We start from the raw sequence: 27,068 nt of genomic DNA, 5'->3' as shown, positions 1-27,068 counted from the left end.
GTTGTCATTATATTATTTGGGCATATCCATTTAATCATGTTTATTAATTATATCAATGCATAGAATCCATATCTCAAAACTTTATGCATATTTATAATGTTGATATGAGTTAGAACCCATATTTCAAAATTTTCAAAATCACACATGATTAGAGCATGGGTTGACTCTACTACCAATTGAAGGAAATTCCTAAGGAATAATGATTGTGTTTAAACTATATGCTTTTATCAAATTCAAAATGTATAACATAATCATATATTAATCTTTAATGAACTCATAACCTAATTTATGATGGAAATGGATGTGAAAGCGTGTTTAAGTTTTTCATTGGAAATGATGTGGATGATGAAATTAACGGCAGATATACGATCTTTCAAATATAGAGAGTTTTAGACACCACTTTTATTATCTCTCCTCATGAGATGAAGAGAAAACAAAATTATAACACAACACAAATGTTCTCTTTTCTATAAATAGAGACTATAATTCATTTTATAACTATTGTGAGTCACATTTCATATTTCAATTCCACTTAGGTTTTTCATCAAATCAAAATATTAATTTAGGATATATGTACACAATAACCTTTCATAACAATTATGTCTTCAGTTATAAATTTAGTATTAATAGATCGTTTTATTATTTTAACTAATCACATAATGATTCTAACACATTTAAATAATATATATATATATATATATATATATATATATATATATATATATATAATCCAAAAATTCTAATAATTATCTCTTCCAACTTACCATTATATCAATTTTATATATTATCGTTACTTAACTTGAGTGTTAAAACCTCTTTTGTAATTATTAAGAATGAGATTTTCAATGATAAATGGTAATCGGAGATAAATAGAAAAATCATTAGAGTTTTATGATTATAAAAGAGTCATCTTATTTTGATTGGAATATTTTATATAGATTCTTTATAAGATACTTAATTTATATCTGTTTGAATTCTTACTAAGTAAACGTTGATCTAAAATGAATTATGTGTATAATTCTACTTAGATTGTCAAAGTTTAACTGATAATCTGTGCATACATTTGCCGTTTTAGGAAAAATAAAATAAGAAAACTTAGATCATCATACATTATATACAGTTATGGTAATTTTTGGCTTTCTTCGATTTGGAGCTTTATTTTTATAATTTACATTTCATTGAATATGTTGAATATTGTGAAACTCTACATATTATTGAAAAAACCAATCAATCGTATCGATAGTATACTCTATTCAAAAGTTTTCTCCGAAAAACTTCATATAAGGAAGGAGATATGTTTCAAATACTTATTTTTCCACTAAGCATTTCTTCCAATTTTTACTAACTATTTTTTTTTCGTAAAATTATTCTTTCTGAAAACTAGTTTTTAGAATTTAGTTTTGGAAAAAATGCAATCGTAATCCAACGCTTTACTTGTATTTGAAGACAACCAATTATCTGGTATACTATAGTTACAGTTATAGGGTGACAAAATGGACTATTTTTAGACTAATTAGTTTTCAAATGTAGAGCTCACATCCATTGGAACCACGTTCTCACTTTTTCTTTTTCATCAAGAAATATTTAGACTACCTCTTTAAATTTATATAAATAAAAAAAATTAATTCATAAAAATTGAAAATGTTTCTATTCTTTAATTTTGAAAAAAAAATGAATTTAATATTTACTCATAATTATAATAAACTAATTAATAATCACCTCAGTATAACCGTTTAAGCAATTACTTTATATAAAAGTTATAAGTTGGAAACTAAACCATAAGAAACTAATAAAAGTATATATTTTTAATGTAAAACAATGGCCACAAGTTGACTTAAAACCTTATAGAAACTTTATAAACCCCACCATCATAGTCATAATCTTACTTAACGTTGACCCTTTTCTCTTTTTCCTTAGAAATAAATGTTTCCATAACTAAGTAGATAGTACTTAACAAATGGAATCAATATTACTATCAAATTAAGTTGCTCTTCTTATACACTCAGTCTTTGAACAAACAATTAGAAATGTTAAGAGTCACTAATTAAATTTATTAACTAAATCAACTTTTAAACCAAGACATTTAGTTATATATTATAAATTAGTTTTATTTCTAGTCGAATTTAAAATTTTCGACAAAGATTTGGCCGTTCCTTTTGTGACGTGGTTAAGTTCTGGTTGAGTAATGATGAGGGAGAAAAACATGAACATGTTGCATGGCCAGAAAGTGTGTAAGAAAAGAATAAAGTAACTAAAGAAGGAAATGTTGGTGTGCTTTGGTTTCCTTGTCGTTGGGTGTTTGTGGTTTCATTAAGCGTATGTAGGTTCTCTAGTCAATATTTGCACCAACTAAACCACAGTTATAAACCAAATCCTGACATGGATCCCCACTTGTGGCCAACCTTTAACCTACCACACCCACCTCTTTTTGTTCTTCATTTTATTACTCTTTATTCTTTTTAATCACTGCTATTGGTTTTAAGTTTCGTTGACACCTTTTCCAGTGGAGAGGGTGATGCTTCCTCCATCATGTATAAAAAAATAAATTCAAAAATTAATCACAACAGCTCCATTCTCATGCTTGTTCAACATCACATTTACTCACTTGTTTCTTTTGGTGTACATTTACTCACTTGTTTTGAGTTTTTTCCTTGTTTGGAAATTAAGCTTATCAGTTTAATCTTGTTTAGGTGCGCATGCATTGGTTTTCTGTTTCTTGTCAACTTCCTCAAGTTGCAATTTGAAACACCCTATATATATATATATATATATTGAAGATTAAATAAGTCCACTTATGCCACTAAACTGTTTGTCATTATTCTCAAGCCAACTTTGTCAAAATGTCTGGAGTAGTTAATAAATGCATTCAATGGAAAGATTATTTTCTCTGATCAACTGTGGCACATTAAAAATCTGGGGGCTTTTTCAGCTTTGTGTTTACCCTGCAGTAAATACATGCAGTACATCTTCATATTTTTTCTTATAACTGGGTTGAAACTTCCAGGGAAAGATGGGTGCAAGGTTGTAAATCTAAAAGACAAGCTTTTTCCTGCTTTAGCTCTGTGATTAACCACTTATCCCCTTTTCTTTTAAATTGTGAGTTTGAATAATGCTTTGTCTGCATTTATTGACATTGATTAATGCAAGGGTTTCTTTCATAGTTTCATCTATAGATGTATTTATTAGTTATCACTTTGGTATTGTTTATTTCTATCATTGCTTCTGAGTGCTCCTCATGCTTTGTGGGATATCTTGATTAGATCACGGGAGGCACGAGGCAGCAATTATGGCTTTTCTCAGAGCCATCTTTCCTTTTTTTATTCATATTATCAGAGCCATTTCTTTTTCTGGGGGAGGGGTTGGAGAAGTTACTTTAAAAGTTTTAAAAAGAGTTACTATTATCAGTGTGCATCAGTGATGTCAAAGGCACCACATGTAGAACTGGTAAAAGGAAGGCTGATTTTTTTTTTAACAAAGTTAAAAATCGATATTGTTTAACTCTTTATATTTTACTTTGATAGTTATTTGTTTTCCATGTTTTTAAAAATCTTTTTTCCTACTTTTGTGGTTTAATTTGTGAAATACAGGAATGTAAGATGGGGTGAAAGTGGGATACTGATATTTAAACTCCAGTCATTATTATCAAATTCAAAAACTTTTATTACCTCATGTTTCTAGTTCCGAATCTTGATCTTAATCTCAGTTACTCGTGACTCAATCCAGCAACTATGAGCCTTATTTCCTTAAATTATGACTTCCTAGTATGATGTGTCCCTGTAGCTAAATAGACAAAATTATGAAAAAGCTTCAATTTGCATAACAGCACAAACCATTATTTAGGTGAATAACAAGACTTGCAGAATCAGGAAAGTTACTCACTTATTTTACTTTAATCCTATGCTGACTGTTAACTCTAGGATTCCGGAAACTACATAGAATGGTAATCATAATGGTGAAAATAGCTGTTCGATGCTTGGATCCCCCTTTCCTTTTATCACCCAGAAAGAGAAAAGAGAAAAAAGAAGAAAGATATATAGTGGGAGCCACACTGCAAACTTTTCCCTCGCCATTAGGATACTGAGAAAACAGCATACTGAAAATAAGGTAAGCACATTAATAATGCAGACAAGGTTTTGGTGATCAAATCATCATGCTATCCTTCTTTCACTCAAGTCAGCTATGCTTACACCATGCCTAATCATTGTACTAAATTCCTAAACGCATTAGCACCATAAATAATTATTTAAAACAACACCGCTTTCATTTTTTTTCTGCATTATTAATTAGAAGAAATGTTTGGTTTTCCTTTTCTTGTGCAGATAGGAAGAACTATTGAAACATGGTAAATTATAGCAGGTAAAAGCTAATTTAGCATGTGTACGAGCCTAGGCCGTTTAAATATTTTTGGTCTACATCAAATTCAAATGGGATAATTTGGGGATATTTTCTGGAATCTACAGAAATGGTCCCAAGACTCCGAATTCCCTAGTCAGCCTATATCCTAAGCAGCACGCTTTCTACCCACTCAAAAATATCAAACATTCCAAAGCGTTATCTCTAAGAAAGTGAGAACTGTGGTCAATATATACACCAAGGATATAGAAGCAAGATAGATAGACACTGTTCTATTTTCATAATCGAGTGTCAAAGCACGAAGAAAATTTGTGTGTAGAGGTGCCTGCCCCCATTATTATTTCAACCTATCAAAATCAAACACAGAATGCGTGGACTTTAAGTCAGTAACTGACGGAAGTAAACATGAAAATGTCAGCGTTTTATGCAGACACAGTTCAAGTAAGCGAATTTTATGCAGACTAACATCTCCTTCCATTATCAACATTGCAGGGAAATGATTATTACAATATTTATTATTTTCAAGAAGTGATTAATACGAAAAATCACCCTTTTATTACCCTGTTCCCACGTAAAGTGGTGCATGAAGTATGAATAGAAAATAATCTTCAAATCTTAAATTCAAAGAAAGTGGAAATTCAAGCAAGGAAGACGCATTAATGAACACAACAACGACAGCCCAATACCATTTATCAGTGTGGAAGCAAAATTAATTGTGATTGATAATAATTGGTGATTAGCAAATTGACATGATGACGCCATAAGGCGAATGAAAACGGAATATATTAATTTATATATCTGTCATATACTATAACCTCCCGATTTCACACGCGCTCTTCTAATCAAGCCCATGCAAAAGTTCTCTACTTTCAAGTAGTTTACCTTTCACTCACACACAACATCACGCTCACTGGCAAAACAAACCTATTATAATACAAATTTGCAAACTAGCAGTAGTGAGTAGTTACAAATACAACAAAACCAGTATTTCGCATTTTTGTTCGTTCGTTCGTTCGTTGTCATGCAAAAAGCCAAATACGCACAAAAGACTTTGATCCTTCCGTTGATTTCGGCGTTGTGTTTCAGTGAGCCTCATTAAGATACCAACATCCACCCTCTCTTTCCGCAATTACCGGAGAAACGAAAAAAAAAAAAAAAAAGTGAGAAAGGGAGTGAAACAAAGTTTTAGTTCGTGCCTGTGTCTGAGTTCATGTCGCGTGAGGTTAAAAGATCAGACCCATTTGCCCTTGCGATGTTGAACAGTTGCTGATGCTCGCTCTCGTTCTCTTTGGTTCCCAAAGAAGCTAACTTCACCCGAGGCACAGGACGAAGCTAACCGGTTGCGTGGTGGGTCGGAAGGTGAAGGGGTTGAGAGTGATATGGTGCGGTGAGGCGTAACGTAATGGGGTGTGTGGTGGCGAAGCAGGCTGTTTCTGTCACACCCGCGATTGAGCACTCGGTTGAGTCGGATAAGAACAGGAAGAAGAAGACTGAGTCTGGTAGGAGCGAGTTGGGCGAGTCAGGGAGAGCGAGTTCCAATGGTGGAAGTGAGTCTCTGAGCTTCAGGTTGGGTAACCTGAGCAAGTACGTGGAGGGAGAGCAGGCGGCGGCAGGTTGGCCAGCGTGGCTCAGCGCCGTCGCAAGTGAGGCCATTCACGGTTGGGTTCCTCTTCGAGCTGACGCATATGAGAAACTTGAAAAGGTTCGTATAAATACCAGCCACCATTTCATTCAAATTATCTATGGTTTATCTGGTGGTGTTAATTTTGTGATTTGACGAACTAGGAAGCCTTTCAAAAATGAGAGTCATGGATGAGATTTCTCAAACATTTTGGAATGGTATAGATAAGATTTAAATTGCTGTTGCTGTCAGCAATTTTATCACAATGACTTTGCAGAAAATATCTAGACGAACACAACTCTAATTGCATCTCAATTTTCTTATCACAATATTAGATATTATAAAAAAATTTAAGAGCAGTCATAACTATGGTTGCAGAAATCTTAAAAAGCTTGACGATGCAATTGAAAATTCGCTGTTGAATGATTGGTTTCTCTTGAGTTGTATATAACGCGCTGCTTTATAATGTTTATTATTGAGTTTTGATAAGTTGGCTTTTATATATTTGGAAACTGGATGAATAGATTGGCCAGGGAACATATAGTAGTGTTTTCCGAGCAAAGGAGATTGAGACCGGAAAGATAGTAGCTTTGAAGAAGGTGAGATTTGACAATTTTGAGCCGGAGAGTGTGAGGTTTATGGCACGAGAAATAATGATTCTTAGGAGGCTTGATCATCCAAACATCATTAAACTGGAGGGCTTGATTACTTCTAGATTGTCTTGTAGCATATACCTTGTGTTTGAGTACATGGAGCACGACATCACGGGGCTCTTGTCTAGACCAGAAATCAAGTTTAGTGAATCACAGGTATGAATGTTATTTTGTTTCTCATACACCATGAGATAAGTGTTGAGTGATTTGTAAACTGAGACAAAAGAGGTGCGAACTGAATGTTGTGTCGCTTAGCTGAAAGGATGAAATAATTTTGTTGTGCAGATCAAATGCTACATGAAACAATTGTTATCTGGTCTTGAGCACTGTCACTCACGGGGTGTGATGCACCGGGACATCAAAGGATCAAATCTTTTAGTGAATAATGAAGGGATATTGAAGGTGGCAGATTTTGGACTCGCAAATTTCTCCAATTCTGGAAACAAGCAGCCCCTCACTAGTCGTGTAGTCACGTTATGGTACCGTCCTCCAGAACTTTTGCTCGGTTCAACAGATTATGGTCCATCCGTGGATATTTGGAGTGTTGGCTGTGTATTTGCAGAATTACTAATTGGGAAGCCTATACTTCAGGGGAGAACCGAGGTAGTAAAGTAAACTTTTCAAAATGTATGGACTTTTTCCCTTCCCCATTTGATATTTTGTGTTAAGAATCAGATTACCCTCTAATGATGCTCGTTAGTGAGAATTTGAGAATTGGATTAGATCTTATTACAACAAATAGTAAAACTACTTTTCTATTAGAAAGGTTTCATTTTATTTGTTGATGTGCAAAAAAAAAAAACTGGTCACGTGCCTAAATGGCCTGTGATTTGTGCCACCTTATATGCTCTTCAAGAGAATGTCTTTTTTCAGTCTCAACTCAACTAAAGTCTTGAAATGCATAAATATCAGTCTCAACTCAACTGTCTTGCCCGTCTAAAAGCAAGTAGTGTTCTCTTGCCATGCCTACAAACTGATTTGAGCTTCATCCATTGTTTCTATTACATACTAATTTTACCATACGAGTCACAATGTAAAGTTCGAAATAAATCTTATGTAGTTGTTGACAATAATTAATCCAAGTACATATTAAGTCCCCTTCCTGTTGCATGGGTGCTCTTGTGGTGTGCTTAATTATATATGATCTTGATACAGTGGAGAGTGGAACTGAACTTCATAGATTGCTTGTTAACCGGCTAATTGATAATAAACTAATCAACTGGAAATGGCAAATATTATATTTTGTTCTTTACTGTTCTCTTCAATCAATTCTGAATTCAACTTTGCTATACATTTAGGTTGAACAACTGCACAAAATTTTCAAGCTTTGTGGCTCCCCGCCTGAAGAATACTGGAAAAAGACCAGACTTCCTCACGCAACATTGTTCAAGCCACAACAACCATACGATAGTTGCCTCCGACAGACATTTAAAGATTTTCACGTATCCAGTGTAAATCTTCTACAGACTCTTCTTTCTGTTGAACCAAGCAAACGTGGGACTGCCTCCTCTGCTCTCTCATTAGAGGTTAGTCATCATGGCAGAGCTGGTTTTGTATATGTTGAAAATCGTTAGAAAATGGATTTGGGTCTATCTCAACCATGTAAAAAGTCGGTGATATTTCACTTGTATATAATAATATGGTCATTTCTAAGTCAGCTTGTATGGTCAGGTTTCACTCACTTGTATGATAGATATTTATAGACTGTCCAATTGCAGTCCTTGTCTAGGATAGACTACGATAAAATTTTAGAAAGTGGATTTAGAGTTAACTCTATAAAGTCGATTCTATGAAGTTAAACTTAAACTCAACTTTTAAGAAAAATCACTTAAGTGTTCTTTTTCAGTGATTAATCTCTATAACAGAGCATGGTCTTCTGATTGCCTTTTTCCATTTTGATTTTGATAATATCTTTTTAGGCATATAATCTTTCTGACATGTTTGTGATATTAGTCCTAACCTATACACAGATTTGTTCATCATCCATCTGCAAATTTTATGACCATGTGCAGCATTGATGTATGGTTTTGGACTCTTCTAGCCTTCTAACAATAATTTTACCACTTTTCAGTATTTCAAAGCAAAACCTTATGCATGCGACCCATCAAGCTTACCAATATACCCACCTAGCAAGGAGATTGATGCGAAACATGAAGAGGAGTCAAGAAGGTGAAAATCAATAATTTTTTCTGTCTATTTTCTGGAGTTTTACTGTCTAAGAAAGGTTTAGTTTGTCGTAATGAACCAGCGCACCAAGACATGTATTTCCTTCTGTCTGAGTGGTATGGTATAACCAAGAGAACATCTGCATGTTTAATTCACTTGGTCAAGTTCATCAGCATACTTTCTTAAGTTGATCCATTAAAGAAATGTTTGTTTGAATATTCTATCAGGGTCTAGATTTGGTGTTAGAATGAGGGGGAGGTTAGATTGGTTCTTTTATCTTCCAAACGTTACTTGAATGGCATCCTTGAACAGTAAATTAGGAAGGAAAGTCAGCTATTATAACATGAATACCAAAGGTTCAATTCCAGTTGCAATGGAGGCAGGAATACTAAATCCACCATCTCTGAAGAGTATTGTATTTGTTCTTCCGGGATATATCTTTAATTAAGGGTCCGTTTGGAGTCCCAATGTGGCAAACAGACTCTAACGGTTGTAATACTGAAAAGATGATATGAAGCTTTCAATAGTATTGAACATCATAAACTAAATTTAATCTTCAAATTTCCATTTTATCAATCATCGTTTGTTGCCTTTTCATGAGCTTATACGTCAATGAACTTCCAGGAAAAAAATTGGTGGGCGAGCTGGTGTACCAGAATCAAGAAAACCATCAAGAAAGCCACTAGCACTGAGTAAATTAGCCCCAGCAGAGGTCTATCTTGCTTTTTTTGTTCTTCCATCATGGTGTTTCTTATGTACTGATATCCAGCACTGCTCTAATCACCAAAAATGTATTTTCATCTCACCTAGCATCATATCTCCTCCTACAGGATTTGGCAACTCAAACTCAGACTTCCCAAAAGATTGATGATAGATGTATCCACACACTTAAAGAGGAGAACACTAATGCAGGTGAGGGGGCACCAAAGCAGTCTGGTGGTAAACCAGACGATGATTCCCATGTGAAGAAGGCATCTCAAGTAGATATTCCCTTTCCTGGGCCATTGCAAGTTTCAAAATCAAGTGGCTTTGCATGGGCTAAAAGGCGTAGAGATGACACTTCAATTAGAACTCACAGTCGTTCTATTTCTAGAGGGTACATCTTTAATTCATTGGAAACTTCTACAATAAATTCAAGGAATAATTCTGAATCCAGAAACTACGAAAATAATGATTTTTTCGGGACATGCACCAACTCAAGGGGCCATGACCTACTTGAAATTTCTAAGCTTGCCATGAAAAATCAATGGAGTAAGTTTGATCGTCCAGATTCATTTGATACTGAGGAGTACCATTCACAAGAACTTTCCATGGCGCTTTATAACAGGCAAGACTCATTATCCAAGAGAAGTAACCTGGTAAGTTTATTTAGTTTGCTACATTCACTACTAATATGGCATTAAGCATTCTGAGGCATGAAACTTAACTGACTCTTTCTTATGCGGAGATTGACCAGGGATTCTATTTTCAAGATTAAATTTGGGACCATTGATGACATATAAAAAGCATAAAGATCTTCAAATTTGGTTGAAATATTCATATCTGCATTGTTTAGAACAATGAGGTGTAAAGAAATATCTTTCTTAAATGACAATTTAAAACTAAAAAAGTTAGTCTAACTAACGATCACTTAAAATATTGAAGTTTACTCTTTAATTTACTTTACTGGCCCTAGTTGTTAATTTACTTGGACCAGAAGCTAGAATATGCAATTTATGTGCGCTTCAATGGACATGCTTCTTATTTATTTCCTCCTAACAGAGTTACCAGGATCAAGGAGAAAAGGTGGAGTTTTCAGGGCCTCTGCTATCTCAAATGCACACAGTTGATGAGCTCTTGGAAAGACATGAGCGTCACATCCGGCGTACTGTCAGAAGATCATGGTTTCAGAGAGGTATGTGACAGTAATATCTAAAAGATTGTCACAAGCAGAAGAAGCAATTGCTTTTTTCACTCACTCTTCAATCTTTTCTCATTCATTTTTGTGCCTAGACTTCTTGAAATCATTATCAAGGAACTATGTTATTACAAAGTGAATCGATCAAATTGGCTGAGAACTTTGGCATGACATGGATTGCAGGTAAGAAGCAAGGGAAGTAACTCCAATGGTGATATTTATTCATGGGAGGAAATAGATCCTCGCATTTCAAACCAAATGTCCTTGTGAAAGGACCATTTTTCATTCTCCAAGCTCACTAGCTGCGATGATTTTGAGCAACAAATGAACATCATCATGTACACATGGACGCAGTATCCAGCAGCATGAGTTGGTACCAGGAATAGAAGCTTGGAAACTAACCAATTTGAGGAGTGTAATTCAGTTTACAGAAATCAGAAGGCCATGGAGAAGGGAAAAAAAGCTCTTCTTTTACTTCTTTTTCACCGTGGATTCTCTATTTTTGGTCAATTATAATATATGAAAATTTATTTCTTTATGATCTAAACTTCCTCAAACATCTTTCCTTTGGTAATCGTTATCTACTTCTCGATTTTTCATCCACCAATCTACATACTACATACACACATTATCTGCATTGCTTGAATATGTATAAATTGGTAAAATTCCTATTTCACTATTTTTTATAGGCTTCAATAGTATATGATGGAGGATTTTTGAATTGCACAATTAGACTTTAGGATTGCATAATCTGAAATTTTAAAATGATTTCCAGAAAAAAAAAATGATTTCAAGATTACATAATTAAGTTATCTAATTTTTGGATTACCTGAAAGTCATTTTTTAAATTTTAGATTGGACAATTTGAAATTATTTTTAAGTAAAATTTTCAAATATTTTTTACTTTCAGATCGTATAATCTGAAAGTCTTTTATTAAGGAAAAACTTTTGAGTTATACAGAAGAGCCATTTTTGACTTTTAAATTGTACAGTTACAAAAGGCAAAATGGAAAAAGAAAATGTGGTAGTGCAGAAAGAAGATATGGCGGTGCAGTAGGAAACTGCTTTCATGAGTTACTATTGGACTTCTTGGGCTCATACGAACTTTTTCTGTGTGTCGTTTCATTCCTTTTGTTTATTGGGCTTTAGCTCTAGACACACCCGGAAAAGATAAGAGGGGATTTAATTCCGCAGCACTTCTTCACATCTCCATCTTTTTGCATCTCATTATTTCTTTCTATATAAAAAGTCTGAATTATTTATATAATATATTTTTTAGTTTGTGTAATTTAAAATATATATATATATATATATATATATTAGATTGTATAATCTAAAATTAGTAGTTCTATTATCAAGTGTTATAAAAATAGTTCTTGGTTATACAATTCAGAAGTTAAAATTAAAATTTTACATTTGAAAATTCAAAATTCATTAATACTAAGAATTGTATGATTCAAAATGCTATAACAGAAGATAATCCAAAAGATTTTCAGACTGCACAATTTATAAATAACTCAAAAATCAGTATGACCTAAACGACTTCTTAAAAGAAAAGGTTAACCAACTCCAAAACATATCCTTTTTTCAAATTCGATGTCCAAAATCTGCACTTGGAAAATTTGAGCTTGTGTGTTTATCTAGCTGGTTCAAATTTTAAAATAATAATTAGGAAAAATCATTTAAAAATCATACAAACTTATAAAATTCAAATAAATAATTGAAAATATAAGTATTCAAAATTAGAATAGAAAGTTACTCAATTTATTCAAATGAAACTGAAGACAAGAAAAGACATGATTTGTTTTAAAATTATTTAGAAAAATGAATAATTTAAAGAAAAAATGAACATAAATTGATTTATTTAAAACAGTTAATAATTTAAATTGAAATGAGAAAGTGATTCGCAATTATATATATGAAAAAGAGAGTGTGTGATATGCATTTAATTTAAGGTATACCTTGATTATAATGATAAAATTCAGGGTTTGATTGGTGCAATGAACGCATTAGAATGCGTCCCAGATAGAATGACCTAAAGTGGTTTTGATGCATAAATTAGTACTAAAAATAGAATGAAATTGTAATAATTGGTAGGTAAACCTAGAGACTGAAGAGAAACCTGGAAGCAGTTGTTTTGGTGTTAAGAAAAAGAAAAAGAGTGAGGCGTGCATGCATGCAAAGGGATGAGGTTAGTGATGTTTTAAGAAAGATATTAGAGAATTAGGAATAAAGGGCATTGTGAAGAACGTGAATATGATTGTGTTTCTTTTAGTTGTCAGTTTTAAAGAGGACGCGATGATGAAAGTGAAAGAGGGACCATTGCGCTTACAATCATATCAGCTCTTCGTTTTCGTTTCTCCAGATAAAAGTCATTCATATGCAGCTTTTTATCATCTTTGAGGAAGGATATGCCACATGATTCGACCTCTACCTGCTCCCTTATCACTAAACTCATGTCTTCTACTCTAACATTTTAGACTCTATGTTTTCTACCATTTTGTTTTTAAGACCCATATCAGAAAGTAAAAGAAATAAAATAAATTCTTAAGTTATTTTAAGTCCTAATTTATAAAAGGATAATGATATTTAGACAACATTTTTTTGATAATATTGACACATAATCAATATTTAAATATTGTCAAAAAAATATTATCTAAATACCATTATCCTTTATAAAACAACACAAGAAAGCAAAAGACACGGCAGCGCAAAATATAAAACAAAAACAGTTAAAAGGACCTTTTCAATTCACGTGGAACCCTTTCTTCCATTCAAATAGGCGCAAAAAGGAAGAATCTACCTACGTCACTGGATTTCGTCAAGTTACATATCAATTGTATTTATCCATCTTCCAGTAAGTACGATACAAATTCAAATATTTATGATTTTAAATATTTATCTTTAATAAATAAAATTTATATTTTTTTTTTATATTATTAAGTCACTAAAAATCTTGTTTATAGTTTTACATTTTAAAACATTAGTTTTCGGTTTTCTAATTTTTATACCCAAATTTTAATCAGCATATATAATATTTTTTATATAAAAAAAAAGTGAATACATAAAAGGATGTCTAAAGAAATATGAGTATCATCTTATTAAAAGATTAATATTTATTTTAAATTACAAGTTATATGTATCATTTAGTATAATATCGTGACTCTAAATATATTTTTCCTTTTATTTTATAAATTTATTGTTAGATTAAAATATATCCATTTCGGTTTAACATTGACTAAAATATTAAAATAAAAATACTTGTAATTGTTTATATGGTTCCGATCCTTTGTAATACATACTATGACAAAATAAGAACAGTTATTATTTTCGGTAATATATATAATAGAGTATAGAACAAACATGATTAGAAGAAATAGTCGTATTCATAAATTTTTACTATAAGTTCCTTTAAAGAAATTTATAAACATTTTTATTTTTATAAAAAATATCATTCGACCGTGAGCTATATTAAATATTATATACTATATACATCTATCAAATATAATAAATATTTATTTTTCATTTCCAAAACACATACTTTAATACTAAAATTAATCCAAAACCACTATAGTACATAATAATGTATTAACTCATCAAATGCAAATACAAGAAACATAAAATATAGCACAAACATGAGAAATTAACTAGTTTAATGGTAGATCTTGAATCCAACATTTCATCGATCAAAGTGAATAGTCGTATATGTCCAAGATTAGAATCAATTGATAGGATTTCATCTCAATCTAACAATTAACGAATTAAAAATCCCAATTTTCTTAAAATGGTCTAGATTAGAAAAGTTCAATATTTAATGAGATTTTCTTTAAGTACTCACCTAACAAGATATATAGAATTCGTCTAATGAGTATACTTAACATTGTATACAAGAGAATGTTGAGTGGTTATATATAGAAGTAGACTAACTAAATCAGGACAAAACTTGTTTAAGTTAAATTAGGACCGTGTAAAAAATAAAAAATGTTGAAAGTCTCACATCAACTAGATATAAGATCAATTTAAAATACATAAATGGATACAAATTTTATCATATAAGTCGGTTTTGTGAGTTTAAGTTAAACTTAAAATTCATTTCTTAACAAAAGAGTTCTCCTCTTCAAATTGTGCAACAAGTGTTGGGAATGCAAGTGTGAGTCCAAGTCTCACATTGGATAGAAATGAGAAAGTAGAGCACTATATAAAGATAAAAGATCCATTAACTCATTGCCTTAAGGTTTTGGGTAGAGAGTGGTGTCAATTCCTTATATAGTCAAGGGGAGTGTACCATTGTGGAAGGGACTCACTCTTGAGGGGGAGAATGTTGGGAATGCAAGTGTGAGTCCAAGTCCCACATTGGATAGAAATGAAAAAGTAAAACACTATATAAAGATGAAAGATCCATTAACTCATTGTCTTAAGTTTTTTGATAGAGAGTGGTGTCAATTTCTTATATAGTCGGACTCATATAGGAAAGTAATATTTTAAAATTATAAAAAAAACTAAATAATTATTGTTTTGTAACAAAGGTACACTTATTGCTGGGACTATTATTATTTTATATTAATTTTTGATAGCAAAATTATATAAATCTATATAACTTAATAGTTAATTATTAAATTATGAAGGGAAATAGTTTTATAGTGTCCTTCACTCGCCAGACATAATGTATTGTAAGTTTGATAATTTCTGCAACAATTATATAGAGTGAGCTACGTCCATGTAAAACTGTTTCATAATACATTTAAGCATCATCCAATTACCTTTCTATATATCTGTATAACTCTATTTTACAACCATCTCATCAAAACTTGAAAAGTTTATTATTATTATTAATTACAGCAAGCCCGTTGAGGAGAAAGAAAGCGGTGGGAATTCTCTGCAGTTTCTGAGAAAGTGCTGGAATTTTTTTTCCAGATTTTACACGTGAATGCAGAATCTCGAACATCCGATCACGTTTCTTACCCAGAAAATGTTAGGCAGCACGCACGGAGTGGTCACAATCATTTCACATCGCTGTTCACCACTCTCCGTTGATACTGTTGACTTGTTGACAAACAATCATGTGGCAGTGCAGAAGGAGCCACAGAGGAACAGCGACAGGCCTGGCACGTCTGATTCCTCCGACCCCTTACCTTTTATTGCAAGAGACAATCAACGCAGATTGCTAAACAAAACAACCAACCATTTGTTTTTATTAATTATTATTATTTTCTTTGCTTTCTTATTCCCTAATGCACGACACATACGTGGATCATTATACGCTACCTCAATATCAAATTACTATAATGAAAAGAATTTATAATAGTTAAAAATGTGATTGTTGTCATCGAGTAAAATTAAGGTAAAACCAAATGAAAAGTTAGGGCAGTTAATAGAAATAAATGGAGTTAAATGTTTGCAAATTTGGACAAACATATAAGGTATATAACATTGTAAACAGTAGGGCTTTAATCTACAAAATAGACTTTGAAGTATAATTCAACTTGATTATGTAATTTCCAAGAAATCAGTTCGTAGGAGTTTAATGCGAATCAATTCACACGTCTTTCTTCCTACTTTTTTTTTTGTTACACTTCTCACACGTAATATACCCTGTTATTTTCACATTTACGGATATACTCACAATACGTATAAAAGAAATTGAAGGATGGTGGGATACATAAAGTTTAATTAAAAAAATATGTTATATTTAAACATGACCATGACTAATTATTGTAATCTAATTGTTTTTAGGGATTTAACTAATGATTATGATTTCAAGATATAATACTGATCATTTTTTTATATGTAATTAGTTTTGCTTTAACGCTTGTATTATACGATAATACTTATCAGCAAAATGGCTTTGAGAAAACGTGGACTAAAAATATGGTAAGTTTACTCATTAAAGAGTCTGACGTAACCTACTCTACTGTCCACCAAAGCTTAGATACTACGCCTACTTGATGAATAAGTTAGGAGATAATTTATTTTAAAAACTTATTAATTAAAAATAGACTTAATATCAAGCTATTTTATAATAATAATAATATAAATAATACAGTATGTTCTTTTAAAGGATATATTTCCATGTTGAACTTGCATTTCTTAAAAAAGCATTGTATTTTTTTGTTATAAAAAGAAATGTGAGTGAACTAAGAAGAGGGTGTATATTTTAGAATGTTAGAATGAAAACATTGTATATGACAAATCAAGCATGGTTTGTACCAATTATATAGAAGATGTTGTAAGCGAGGAATATCACGCAGCGATTGGTGCCTCCTTTTTCCTTTGTGAGATTCATTTTATTCTTTTTAGTCCTTTTGGCTACTCTGGTGGGGTCTCATGCATCATTAATTAGTGGTTCAAATCTTCTAACCTATTTTCTATCTTCACAACCCAATCATAATTTTTTACATTCCATCCTTTCATGAACAAATGCATGGCTTTTACACTTTATGTATATTCCAAACTTCGCCCGCTGTCTATAAGATTATCATTGCAAAATTTTAGTTCAGTTGGAAATTCATATAAAAATAATAAAATCAACAGTATATAAATAAAATAACTCATAAATTCATTATTAATTTTAGTGATAAATCGAAGAAATATAATATAAACTAGATAGATAATTTTAAAGTTTAAGAGTTTATGATATTGAATTTCTCTTTCATTTTAGAAAAATATATCTCATTATATATGATAAAAGTAAACTGACACTAGTAAAATATTTGTACTTATCTTACATTAGTTACAAATGAATAACAAAAAATATATAAAAAGTAATTCTTAAGATTTTACGTTTAAAGAAAATACATTAATCCTTTATAAGAATTTGTTCATCACACATTAGTGTCAAAATTTCTCATATCACTTAAAAAACAGAAACTCATAAAAACAGTTTTTTTTTTTTTTTGTCTGCATGCAAGTGTTGAATATATATATATATATATATATATATATATATATATATATATATATATATATATATATATATATATATATATATGGGTTTGCTAATTTGCGAACGTCTGTTTTTTAGTGGGTATATTTTAGCAATGTGTACTGTAGACAAAAATACTCTTATATATCATGAATTCTAAGTTTTAAGGTTAAGAGTATTTTAGTAATTTTCATTCTCAAAATTAAATAAAAAAAAAAACCCACAAACCCTTACCCACCTCTCTTGTTCCTCTCAACCCTTTCTCTTTCATCTCTTTCACTTCAACCTACATTTTCTCTGTCATCCCTACTCTAGTTCCAATTGAACAAAAACTCAGAAACACTTGCCTTATTTTAATAATTTTCATTCTCAAAACTAAAAAAAGAAACTTCAAACCCATACTCACCTCCTTCATTCCTCTCAACCCTTTCTCCTTCATCTCTCTCACTTAAATATTTTTTTTCTCTGTCATCTCTGCACTAGCCCTAACTAAAAAATCATTCATTATTAAACAGTTTACTTTTGTAAAAAGTCGAGTCATTGACATATTCACCTTCCGAAATAAGTTCATTCAAAATCTCTTTAATTTCATTATCTTCACTATATATATATTACAGCCAATGAACACAATTTGCACCAAGACTTATGAGCGTCTTCCTTTATATTCTGAGACTACTACATAAAATTTGTTCCGTGACCATTTAATTTTTTTTTTGTAGAAATTGATTAACTTGTTTTCCTTTACTAAAGAAAAAACAAATCAAAATACAATAAAATTCTCAACGATAAAATCAAACAATAAAAATTCAAAATTTTGAAATTTTATTTAAAATTATATAAAGAAAAAATTAGGTGCTTTAATTTTTTTATTCATATAAGTATTTTTTTCTCTAACCATTTTATTTAATAATGAGTGTTTTTTTAGTTGGGACTAGTGCAGAGATGATAGAGAAAATGTTTGAGTGAGAGAGATGAAGGAGAAAGGGTTGAGAGGAATGAAGGAGATGAGTAAGGCTTTGGGGATTTTTTTTAGTTTTGAGAATGAAAATTATTATTAAAATAAGGCAAGTGTTTATGATTTTTTTTAATTGGGGGCTAGAGTAGGGATTGACAAAGAAAAAATTGGAGTTAAAGAGGTGAAAAAGAAAGGGTTAAGAAGGATGAGAGAGGTGAGTAAGGGTATGGAAGGTTTCGTTTTTTATTTTTTTAATTTTGAAAATGAAAATTATTAAAATATCCTTAACCTTCAAACTTAGAATTCATGATATAAGAGGGTATTTTGTCTACTGAAACCTGATACACATTACTAAAATGTACCAACTGAAAAACAGACGTACGCAAGTTAGCAAACCCATATATATATATATATATATATATATATATATATATATATATATAACTAAAAATTTCTTATATATTTTTAAAGTTATATGATAAAAAAATTCAGATAATTTCTTAGGTTAAATAGGTTTGTATTTTATTAGAAGAAGGAAAAGAAAAAGGCTTGTGATGTTGTATTGTGTGATCAGATTGAAGTTATGGAAGACTGTGATTCCCTCTTGTCTGTACGACAGGATGAGTCCTCCTTGTCTCGCGGCGATAATGTTCCCTCACAGTCCATCACTTTCCATTTGTTTATGTAAAAGAAAAAAATACTTCTCCAACTTTTATAAAAAAAAAATGTATATTGTTAATACTTTTTAACTTTAATATATATAATATATTTCTGGTTTAATAATAAATTAGAAGAGGGTGGAGAGGATGGCGGAATAAAAAGTGAGGAAGAATTTTAAGAAAACTATTATAGGTTTTTCAGTGCACTGTTTCTTTTATCTATGTATATACAGTAATGGAACAATAAACAATCAAATAAAATATAATCGACAAAATCATTTAATTTATGAACACCTTCGTTGTGATAAAGATCGTAACGTCAGAAAATCATTAAATTGATTTTCGATGGAATGAAAAGTATATATATATATATATATATATATATATATATATATATATATATATATATATATATATATATATATATATATATAATTTAATTAAATTTATACTCGTAGTAACAAAATTTCACTATCATTGATATCTAGTATCTAGTTTTATGTTTGAATTAGACTTAATATTTATTATTGTGTAGTTCAAATCGTGAAACAAATTTTATATGATTAAACAATAATTATAGTAATAGAGTTTATAATGCTACACCATTGTTCGGTAACCATAAGATCGATTATTTTATGGTAGAATCTAATGATTTCTTTTTTCTAAAATCATTAGATTATAAGAAAAAAATTTCAACAATCAGTTAGTAATAAGCCTTTTCTGGCATATTTGTAGTAATAATAAATTTTGTTCATCATTTCATTGTTAATAAAACTATCAATCAATTATATATGTCTGTTACAGATATTCTAATGAAAACCACTGTAGGCAAAAGTAGTGACAAACACGTATTCATCATAAATTATTGAAGGAAAAATGTTTGATGATAAACATTAAATAAGTGTACAAAATATCACTAACACTGGATATTCACCCTAAGTTTGTATTGCTATAAGATCTTTCGTCCGTATTTTCTGTACCCAAATACCTACTAAAATAAAATTTCAAAAAACCTAAATTAAAATTTTATGAACTATTAATACGTGTTTGATCCAATTAATGTAATATGTTAAACCATCATTAGTTAAATAATTAAATCTCTATTACAAATGGCTATTAAACATGATATCATCTCCATTGTTAAGCTCAAAGTCTTCAAATTCTATTATAAATTCTTCTAAATATATTTTACTATTATAACATTTATCACATAACCATTAATTATTTTACTATTATGGCAGTACTTCCAGTGTCAAACTTGAAGCTTGAGAATGTTTTCAAAGTTTTGATTACAAATTTTACGACTACATGTGTGGATAGTTTGCACCAATGATTGAATTAATATGATAGGATTCTTATTGGGGAGAGTTTAAATTGGGACTATGCTTAAAAGAAAAGAGATTCCCCAATGTTAAAAATCTCGTTGCATTAGAATAAAACAACTTTTAATAATAAATGATAATAAGTTTTCAATTGATGATAATAATTTTATTTGATTATTAATTATAATAAAAAAATTCATTTTTTATCGTGTAAAATATTTAAATCAATATTTTAATATATACTTAAATGATTATATATAGTAACAAATCAATGCATAAAACTAATACTCATTTCGAAATTAATAATTCCTCTAAATTTATTATTTGAACACTTTTATACTTTCAATTTTTAAGTTTTCATATATTATGTCACTAGTTAAATAGATAATAAACTTATACTCTTGATTAAATTTCAATTAATTGTTAAAAGTAAAACAAAAATCTCAAAATCAAGTCGGTCAAAATATACAAGTTGGTCAAAGTCCAACTAAGAGATTATACATGATCACATAGTCAAATCAATCTCAGATTATAGATTTTTGTTCCTACCCGATCCAATAGACATACTAAAGAATATAACCTAATAAGATCCGTTAAATATATTAATTTTGGAACAACCCAAACATATGTTTACTATAAATAATCTCAACAATTTGGTATTATGGTTATTATTTTTGATGAGGTATCATTATGTTATTATTAACTACTATGTTATTATATACTCATGGTAAGCAATGATAACATAGGTCCACGGTCCAAGTTGATCTTATAAAATATAATTAGTATTCCTTAAGGAATGTTCACTTAGTAATCACTCATACTCACTACTATATTCATAAAAGGTTCAAACTCTTACTAACTTTAAGTACCGAAGACTCTTTTGCAGGTGGATGTCTTCCTTTAAGCAATAAGGGATTCAATTCCGACTATAAAGAGCATTCAAGCCACCACTTTGGATCTTGTTAATCACCTGTCTGTAAATCCACGTTCAAGATTTTGATAAGATCAATTGGCGCTTACTGTAGAGTCGATAACAAGATTCTCAATTGCTTATGTTCCTACCACACCCTATAGTCTCACATCACTTAGAAGTTGAGACCTAAGACGATGTAAATACTCCTTCCTCCATCTATCTTCTGAGATGTTTTTTAAAGACAAAACCGTGACAAAATTTTATACTCTAAAGTCGACAATATCTTAAATATACGGTTCATTTCAGAATATCATTATTGGTCCTACAATGGACGCTAATATTCTAATACCAAATCCGTCGAATAACATTATTATGATCGATTACCATATATTGTTCACTTTTTAAATATGAAATTTCGTTCTGAATTTGTTTTTAAAAAACACAGATTATTATGGAAGAAAAAAACAAATATTAAATTGTCTTAAACCTTAGACTCGTAAACCAGGGTATTATGTATGGCAAAAACACTTTATTTTGTAAATTAATTTCAATTTAATTAAGTCATTTATATTTTTATATTTATATTTATTATTTATCTTTTAATTCTTTTATATTTTTCTTTTATCTGTCTAAGGAGAGTGTCCAGACACAGTAAATAACATTAATTGATATTCATCGTTGCAACCTCTTCGTTGATAACGGAACCGACCAAAATAATTGGCTTAGGCTGTGCCATTATGTTTGGTTTGGTGCGTGGTCCACCAAACTTACATATCAGAATCAGGCACGTGTGCTGACCATGAAGTGTGTGGGCAATGATGCAGATATGCTCTCAAAATCAAACGGTTCAAATAAAACACAAGTACTTCCTCACTTTTAGCTCTTCTCCACAAAACTCAAATAACATCTCGATAGCTTAAATTTTCAATCTACGAATGGTTCAACTTTTATAGAAAATGAATACAATAAGTAAATTATGAGATGTTAATATAATCAAAACCTCAAAATAATCAAATCTATTCTGCGCATGAAATATCATTCTTAAATTTTTATATTGTCAATCAATTTGAAAACCACTGTTAATAATTTAACTTTTTAGCTAAATGTTACACTTTTATTGTTACAATTTGAAAACCACTGTCAATAACAATTTAGAAGAAAATGTGAGACATATCAATACAACTTAATATTTTTCAACATCCACTTCTATTTCAGATCAACAATAATTTATTTTTTATAAAATTATTAAAATGTTTCAATAAAATATTAAGAATTTATACAATAATCAAATGTCTAAAAATAATATATCACTTTATATCATAAATTCTAATTAAATTATATAATTTAGCATGCATGTCGCTTTATATTAAGCATGTTTCATCACAGAATAACATCAACTCAATAAAAACATCTTTAAATTTATTTTTCGTTAATTTTATTCAAATTCATTCAGATTGATGTCTTGATCTACTTGATTGAACCACCACTTAAGTTAAAGATATTTTTTCTTAATTAATTTCGTATTTAATAATATAATATTTAATGTTATAATGTTATCCAAATATTTTTCATCATATAAAAAATAAAAGTAATAATTTTATCTTTCTAGTTAATACGAAACTTTCAATATATTTTTTCACATATATAGACTTAACTAAAATATATTTTAATCCATGACTATAATATATTGTTAATAATAAAACTTTAAATCTAATCCAAACTCATAAAATTGACTTATAAAATAAAGTTTACATTTAATTATATACTATAAATTAATTTATCAAATATTCATACTAATTTTAAAAAGAAAATTCACTGTATTTTAGAGAATAATTTACCTAAAACATAAATTTCATGATTTAGTTTAAGAAAATAAAGAGAAATTATGCAAATTTCTAAAATAGGTAAAGAATTTTTTTAAAAAATAAAGTAAATTAAATAAATAATAAAATATATTTATTTTCCATTTATAATCTTGAAACTAAGCATAATATTTTATATTGTGATAAAATATGTTGCAATACAATAATGGCAACATAGTGTGATTGCAATGCAACATTGTGCAAATAGTGTGTGTTGAACATTAAAAGTGAAAATAAAAAATAGATTAAAAAAGTGAGAGATAATTTTGTATATAAGAAAAATGAATAATGTTGTAGAAAAGATGATAATTGTTTGGAATAAAAATGAATTGTTGGGATAAGGGAGGTGAGAAAAAGTTGAAGTTGAGAATGAATGGGGCGTGTTTAGTGTCTCATCCACTGTGCGAAGGAAAAGATCTGTATCTTTGGACCCAATCCCAATGGATAATGATACTTTGACAACATTTTTTGACAACTTTTTTGATAATAGAATACGTGTCATCATTTTATTAGTCTATTTGAATTTATGTTTAAAAAATATTTAAAACGGATCAATCACAAGCTGCCACGTATGCGTTATAAAAAAGTTGTTAAAAATGTGTTGTTAAAAGAAATTTTTCTATTTTACACTTTTTCTCGAATACCTCTTTTATTTCATTTCAGAACACACCTATCTATATTTTAGCTTGCTGTTCTCCTTCGTCTCCATGTTTTTCTAACGTCAATTATACATTCTTTCTCTATTTTTAAAGTTGGTATGGATTGACTTTTTCAGTATAGATGTTAAGCAATGTACTTCTTCTTTCACTGTTTTCATATAGTTTGATACTTTTTTTTTTTTTTGTACTCTTGTAATCAATTTAGATTTAAAGGTTTCATTGTAAAAGAAATTTTGAATTGTAATACTTTTGATTAGTGAACTTTTTAGGTCTATGATATATCTTTGGAAACTGGTTCAGTTAGGACACATAATGAAAATGAAATTTATACCACACTTTATGCATTTGATATTATGCTCTTTAGTTAGGTGTCTATTGAAATTTTATTATCATGTTATCCATTTTCTTGGTTAAGAGAATATTTTTAATTGATGGTTGGATTCTTTTAGAGAATTTGTTATATATTTTTTAATTATTATGGATCAAAATTTTGAGTGGATTTTTTTCGCCAATTTTTTTTTTTATTAAAGCTTTTTCACATTAAAAAATTCTGACACCTTTATTGTCTTTTTTCTATTTAATTGTTTTACATATTATAATTTATCTGAGTTTTATTTTCACTTTCTATTTAAAAACTGATATCAAAGTTTTTATTAAAAGTTTTGATTTGTGCTCCAAAAATGGAAGGTAACCATGATATTAGAATCATGGTAAAATTGAACTCTATCAATTATGCAATACGATAATTTTGTGGAAAAGATATGTAATTTTCTTAGAGACTTTTGACTGATTACATAGGGTTTAGGGTTTATTAGAAAAGGATAAATAAAAAGGCTTTTGACGTGATCACATAATAAATTAATCAATAAGTTTATCATTATATATTAGATGAGACTTTAGCTTATAACACTAGAAGATTAAGTGAATTGTTTGAGTCTAAAACTTTCTAAAACAAGACATTCTTTAGTAAGAATATAAAAAATCTGAAATACAATAATGATTTGTTAGTGACTACACATATAAGTTATCTTTAAAATATAGTCAATTCATCATACTTGAAGATTTAAACGAGTACTAGTATTAGTGTTGTTTTTTCGTTATTAGATAATTTAAATATATTATTAGAATATCATAATACTTGTACTCCTAAATAAAAACTTACTTTTGACACAATTAATAATAGTCTATAAAATGAGAATATTATGAGAAAAGGCAAGAGTAAAGTTATTTCCTATATTAAAAATGAAACTTTAGTTATACTATAGTTCGAAAAATTATTAAGTATAACAATTCTTAAAGATTTAATGACTATTATTATAAATTTAGTGATCCTAGTAAGTTAAAATAAAATTCAAGATAAAAAAGTACATCACATGTTTTTATTATAATAAATCAAACATATTATTAAAAAGTGAAGATCCTCAAACAAAAGAAATCAAGGAATAAAAAAGATAATAATAACATTATCTTTTAATTTGAAAATAATATAAAAATAAAATCACTACTATAATTTTGTGAGCTGGTAAAATTGTTAATGAAGATGACTGTGTTAATTTCAATAGTTAGAGTCTAAATGAGTTATTAATTTTACTATTTAATTGTATAATTTTATAACATTATAATACTATAATTCTATGATAAAACTTATTTTAAAATTATAAAATTACATGTAAAGACAACTTAGTAAGATGGGGAGAAAATAATACTCATGTAACCCATTCAACAACCACAAAATTAAACGATAAACATTTAATTGAAATTTTTAATTTTTCCAACGCTAAATAAATTATAAAAATTTAATAAAAATTCAAATGAAAGTTTTCAAATTTATACAGAAATCGAAAGTTAGTTAAGTCATAAAACTTAAAATGTATCCGTAGCATCAATTCAAATTTCAATAAATAAAATATGTAAATGTTTTAAAAAATAAAATAAAAATTGCACTAATCATTATAACATTACCACCACACTACTTTTTATAATATGTTATTTCACGTGATTTAGTATTTTAATTTGTTGGTTTGATTCATTTTCGTTTAATTATATTTTTTCTTAGTTTAGTTTTCTAATTTTTAAAAAAAAATTAATTTAGTCATTTCTATTAAGTTAACATTAATACCCGTATATCAATTCATGAAACTTTATTTATTTATTTTTTAAGAAAATATAAATGATCACATGCCAAGTTGTGGTAGTGTTGTTACATGTTAATGTTATTATTGCATAACTGTGTGATTGTTTTTAATTTAGTTTCTATATTTAAAATTTTGATTTAATTTAGTCTTATTTTTTAAAATGATCAAATTTTGTCATTTTTAATTTAAAATCAAATTACTTTATTTTTTACAAAAGTAAAAAATTTTAAATATAAAAAGAATATGAGTAAAAAATATAAAAAATAAAATAATTAGAGTATTTAGTGGGACAAATTAATATATAAATTCTAAAAAATTATATTATCATGTATATATAAACTATATTTAAGCTTAGATACTACTTTATTAGAAAAAATTAGATCATTCTAAATATAAAGAGATTAAATTGAATCAAAATTTTAAATAGAAACTAAATTGAATCAAAATTTTAAATAGAAAGACTAAACTGAAAACAATTACTCATGCAACAATAAAACTAACATGTGACACCATCTCATCACATGACCATATCTTATACGTGATCATTTATTTTTTTAAAAACTAAAAATTTCACAAATTATCATATCACATAACAACATAATATCTAAATACACAAAAGTAATATCAACTTAATGAAAAAAGTATAAATTATTATTTTTAAATTAAAAAACTAAATTAAACCAGAAATAATAAAAAGAATAAAATGAACCAAACTAATAAATTATAAGAATAAATAACTAATTAAGCCTGTTTTATTTTTATAGAAACCATTTTCCGAATTTATCTTCAATCGAATCACCAACTTCAATCCAAATTTGTTCTAATCAAAACCCATAATAAAATATAATTCCCCTACGAGAAAATTAGATTTAAAAGGAAATACCGAAGCATAATTCCATTCGAGTTCCCTCTTCAAGTCCAAGACAAATATACATGTTTTGTAAAAAATAA

General features: G+C 29.0%; 1 protein-coding gene across 1 annotated transcript; it reads left to right on the top strand.

Moving 5' to 3' along the window:
* Nucleotides 1-5,183: 5,183 nt before the first annotated feature.
* On the top strand, nucleotides 5,184-11,318 carry LOC106766776 (protein IMPAIRED IN BABA-INDUCED STERILITY 1). The gene is made up of 9 exons (XM_014651525.2): nucleotides 5,184-6,055; nucleotides 6,499-6,783; nucleotides 6,913-7,230; nucleotides 7,926-8,153; nucleotides 8,699-8,796; nucleotides 9,418-9,505; nucleotides 9,624-10,151; nucleotides 10,555-10,687; nucleotides 10,874-11,318. Exons 1-9 carry the CDS (start codon nucleotides 5,756-5,758, stop codon nucleotides 10,891-10,893), a joined length of 1,998 nt encoding a protein of 665 aa, XP_014507011.1. The 5' UTR covers nucleotides 5,184-5,755; the 3' UTR covers nucleotides 10,894-11,318.
* Nucleotides 11,319-27,068: the final 15,750 nt, after the last annotated feature.

The sequence above is a fragment of the Vigna radiata genome, chromosome 7 (genome assembly GCF_000741045.1).
Source record: "Vigna radiata var. radiata cultivar VC1973A chromosome 7, Vradiata_ver6, whole genome shotgun sequence".
Lineage (NCBI taxonomy): Eukaryota > Viridiplantae > Streptophyta > Magnoliopsida > Fabales > Fabaceae > Vigna > Vigna radiata.
This window is presented reverse-complemented; position numbering and strand designations above follow the sequence as displayed.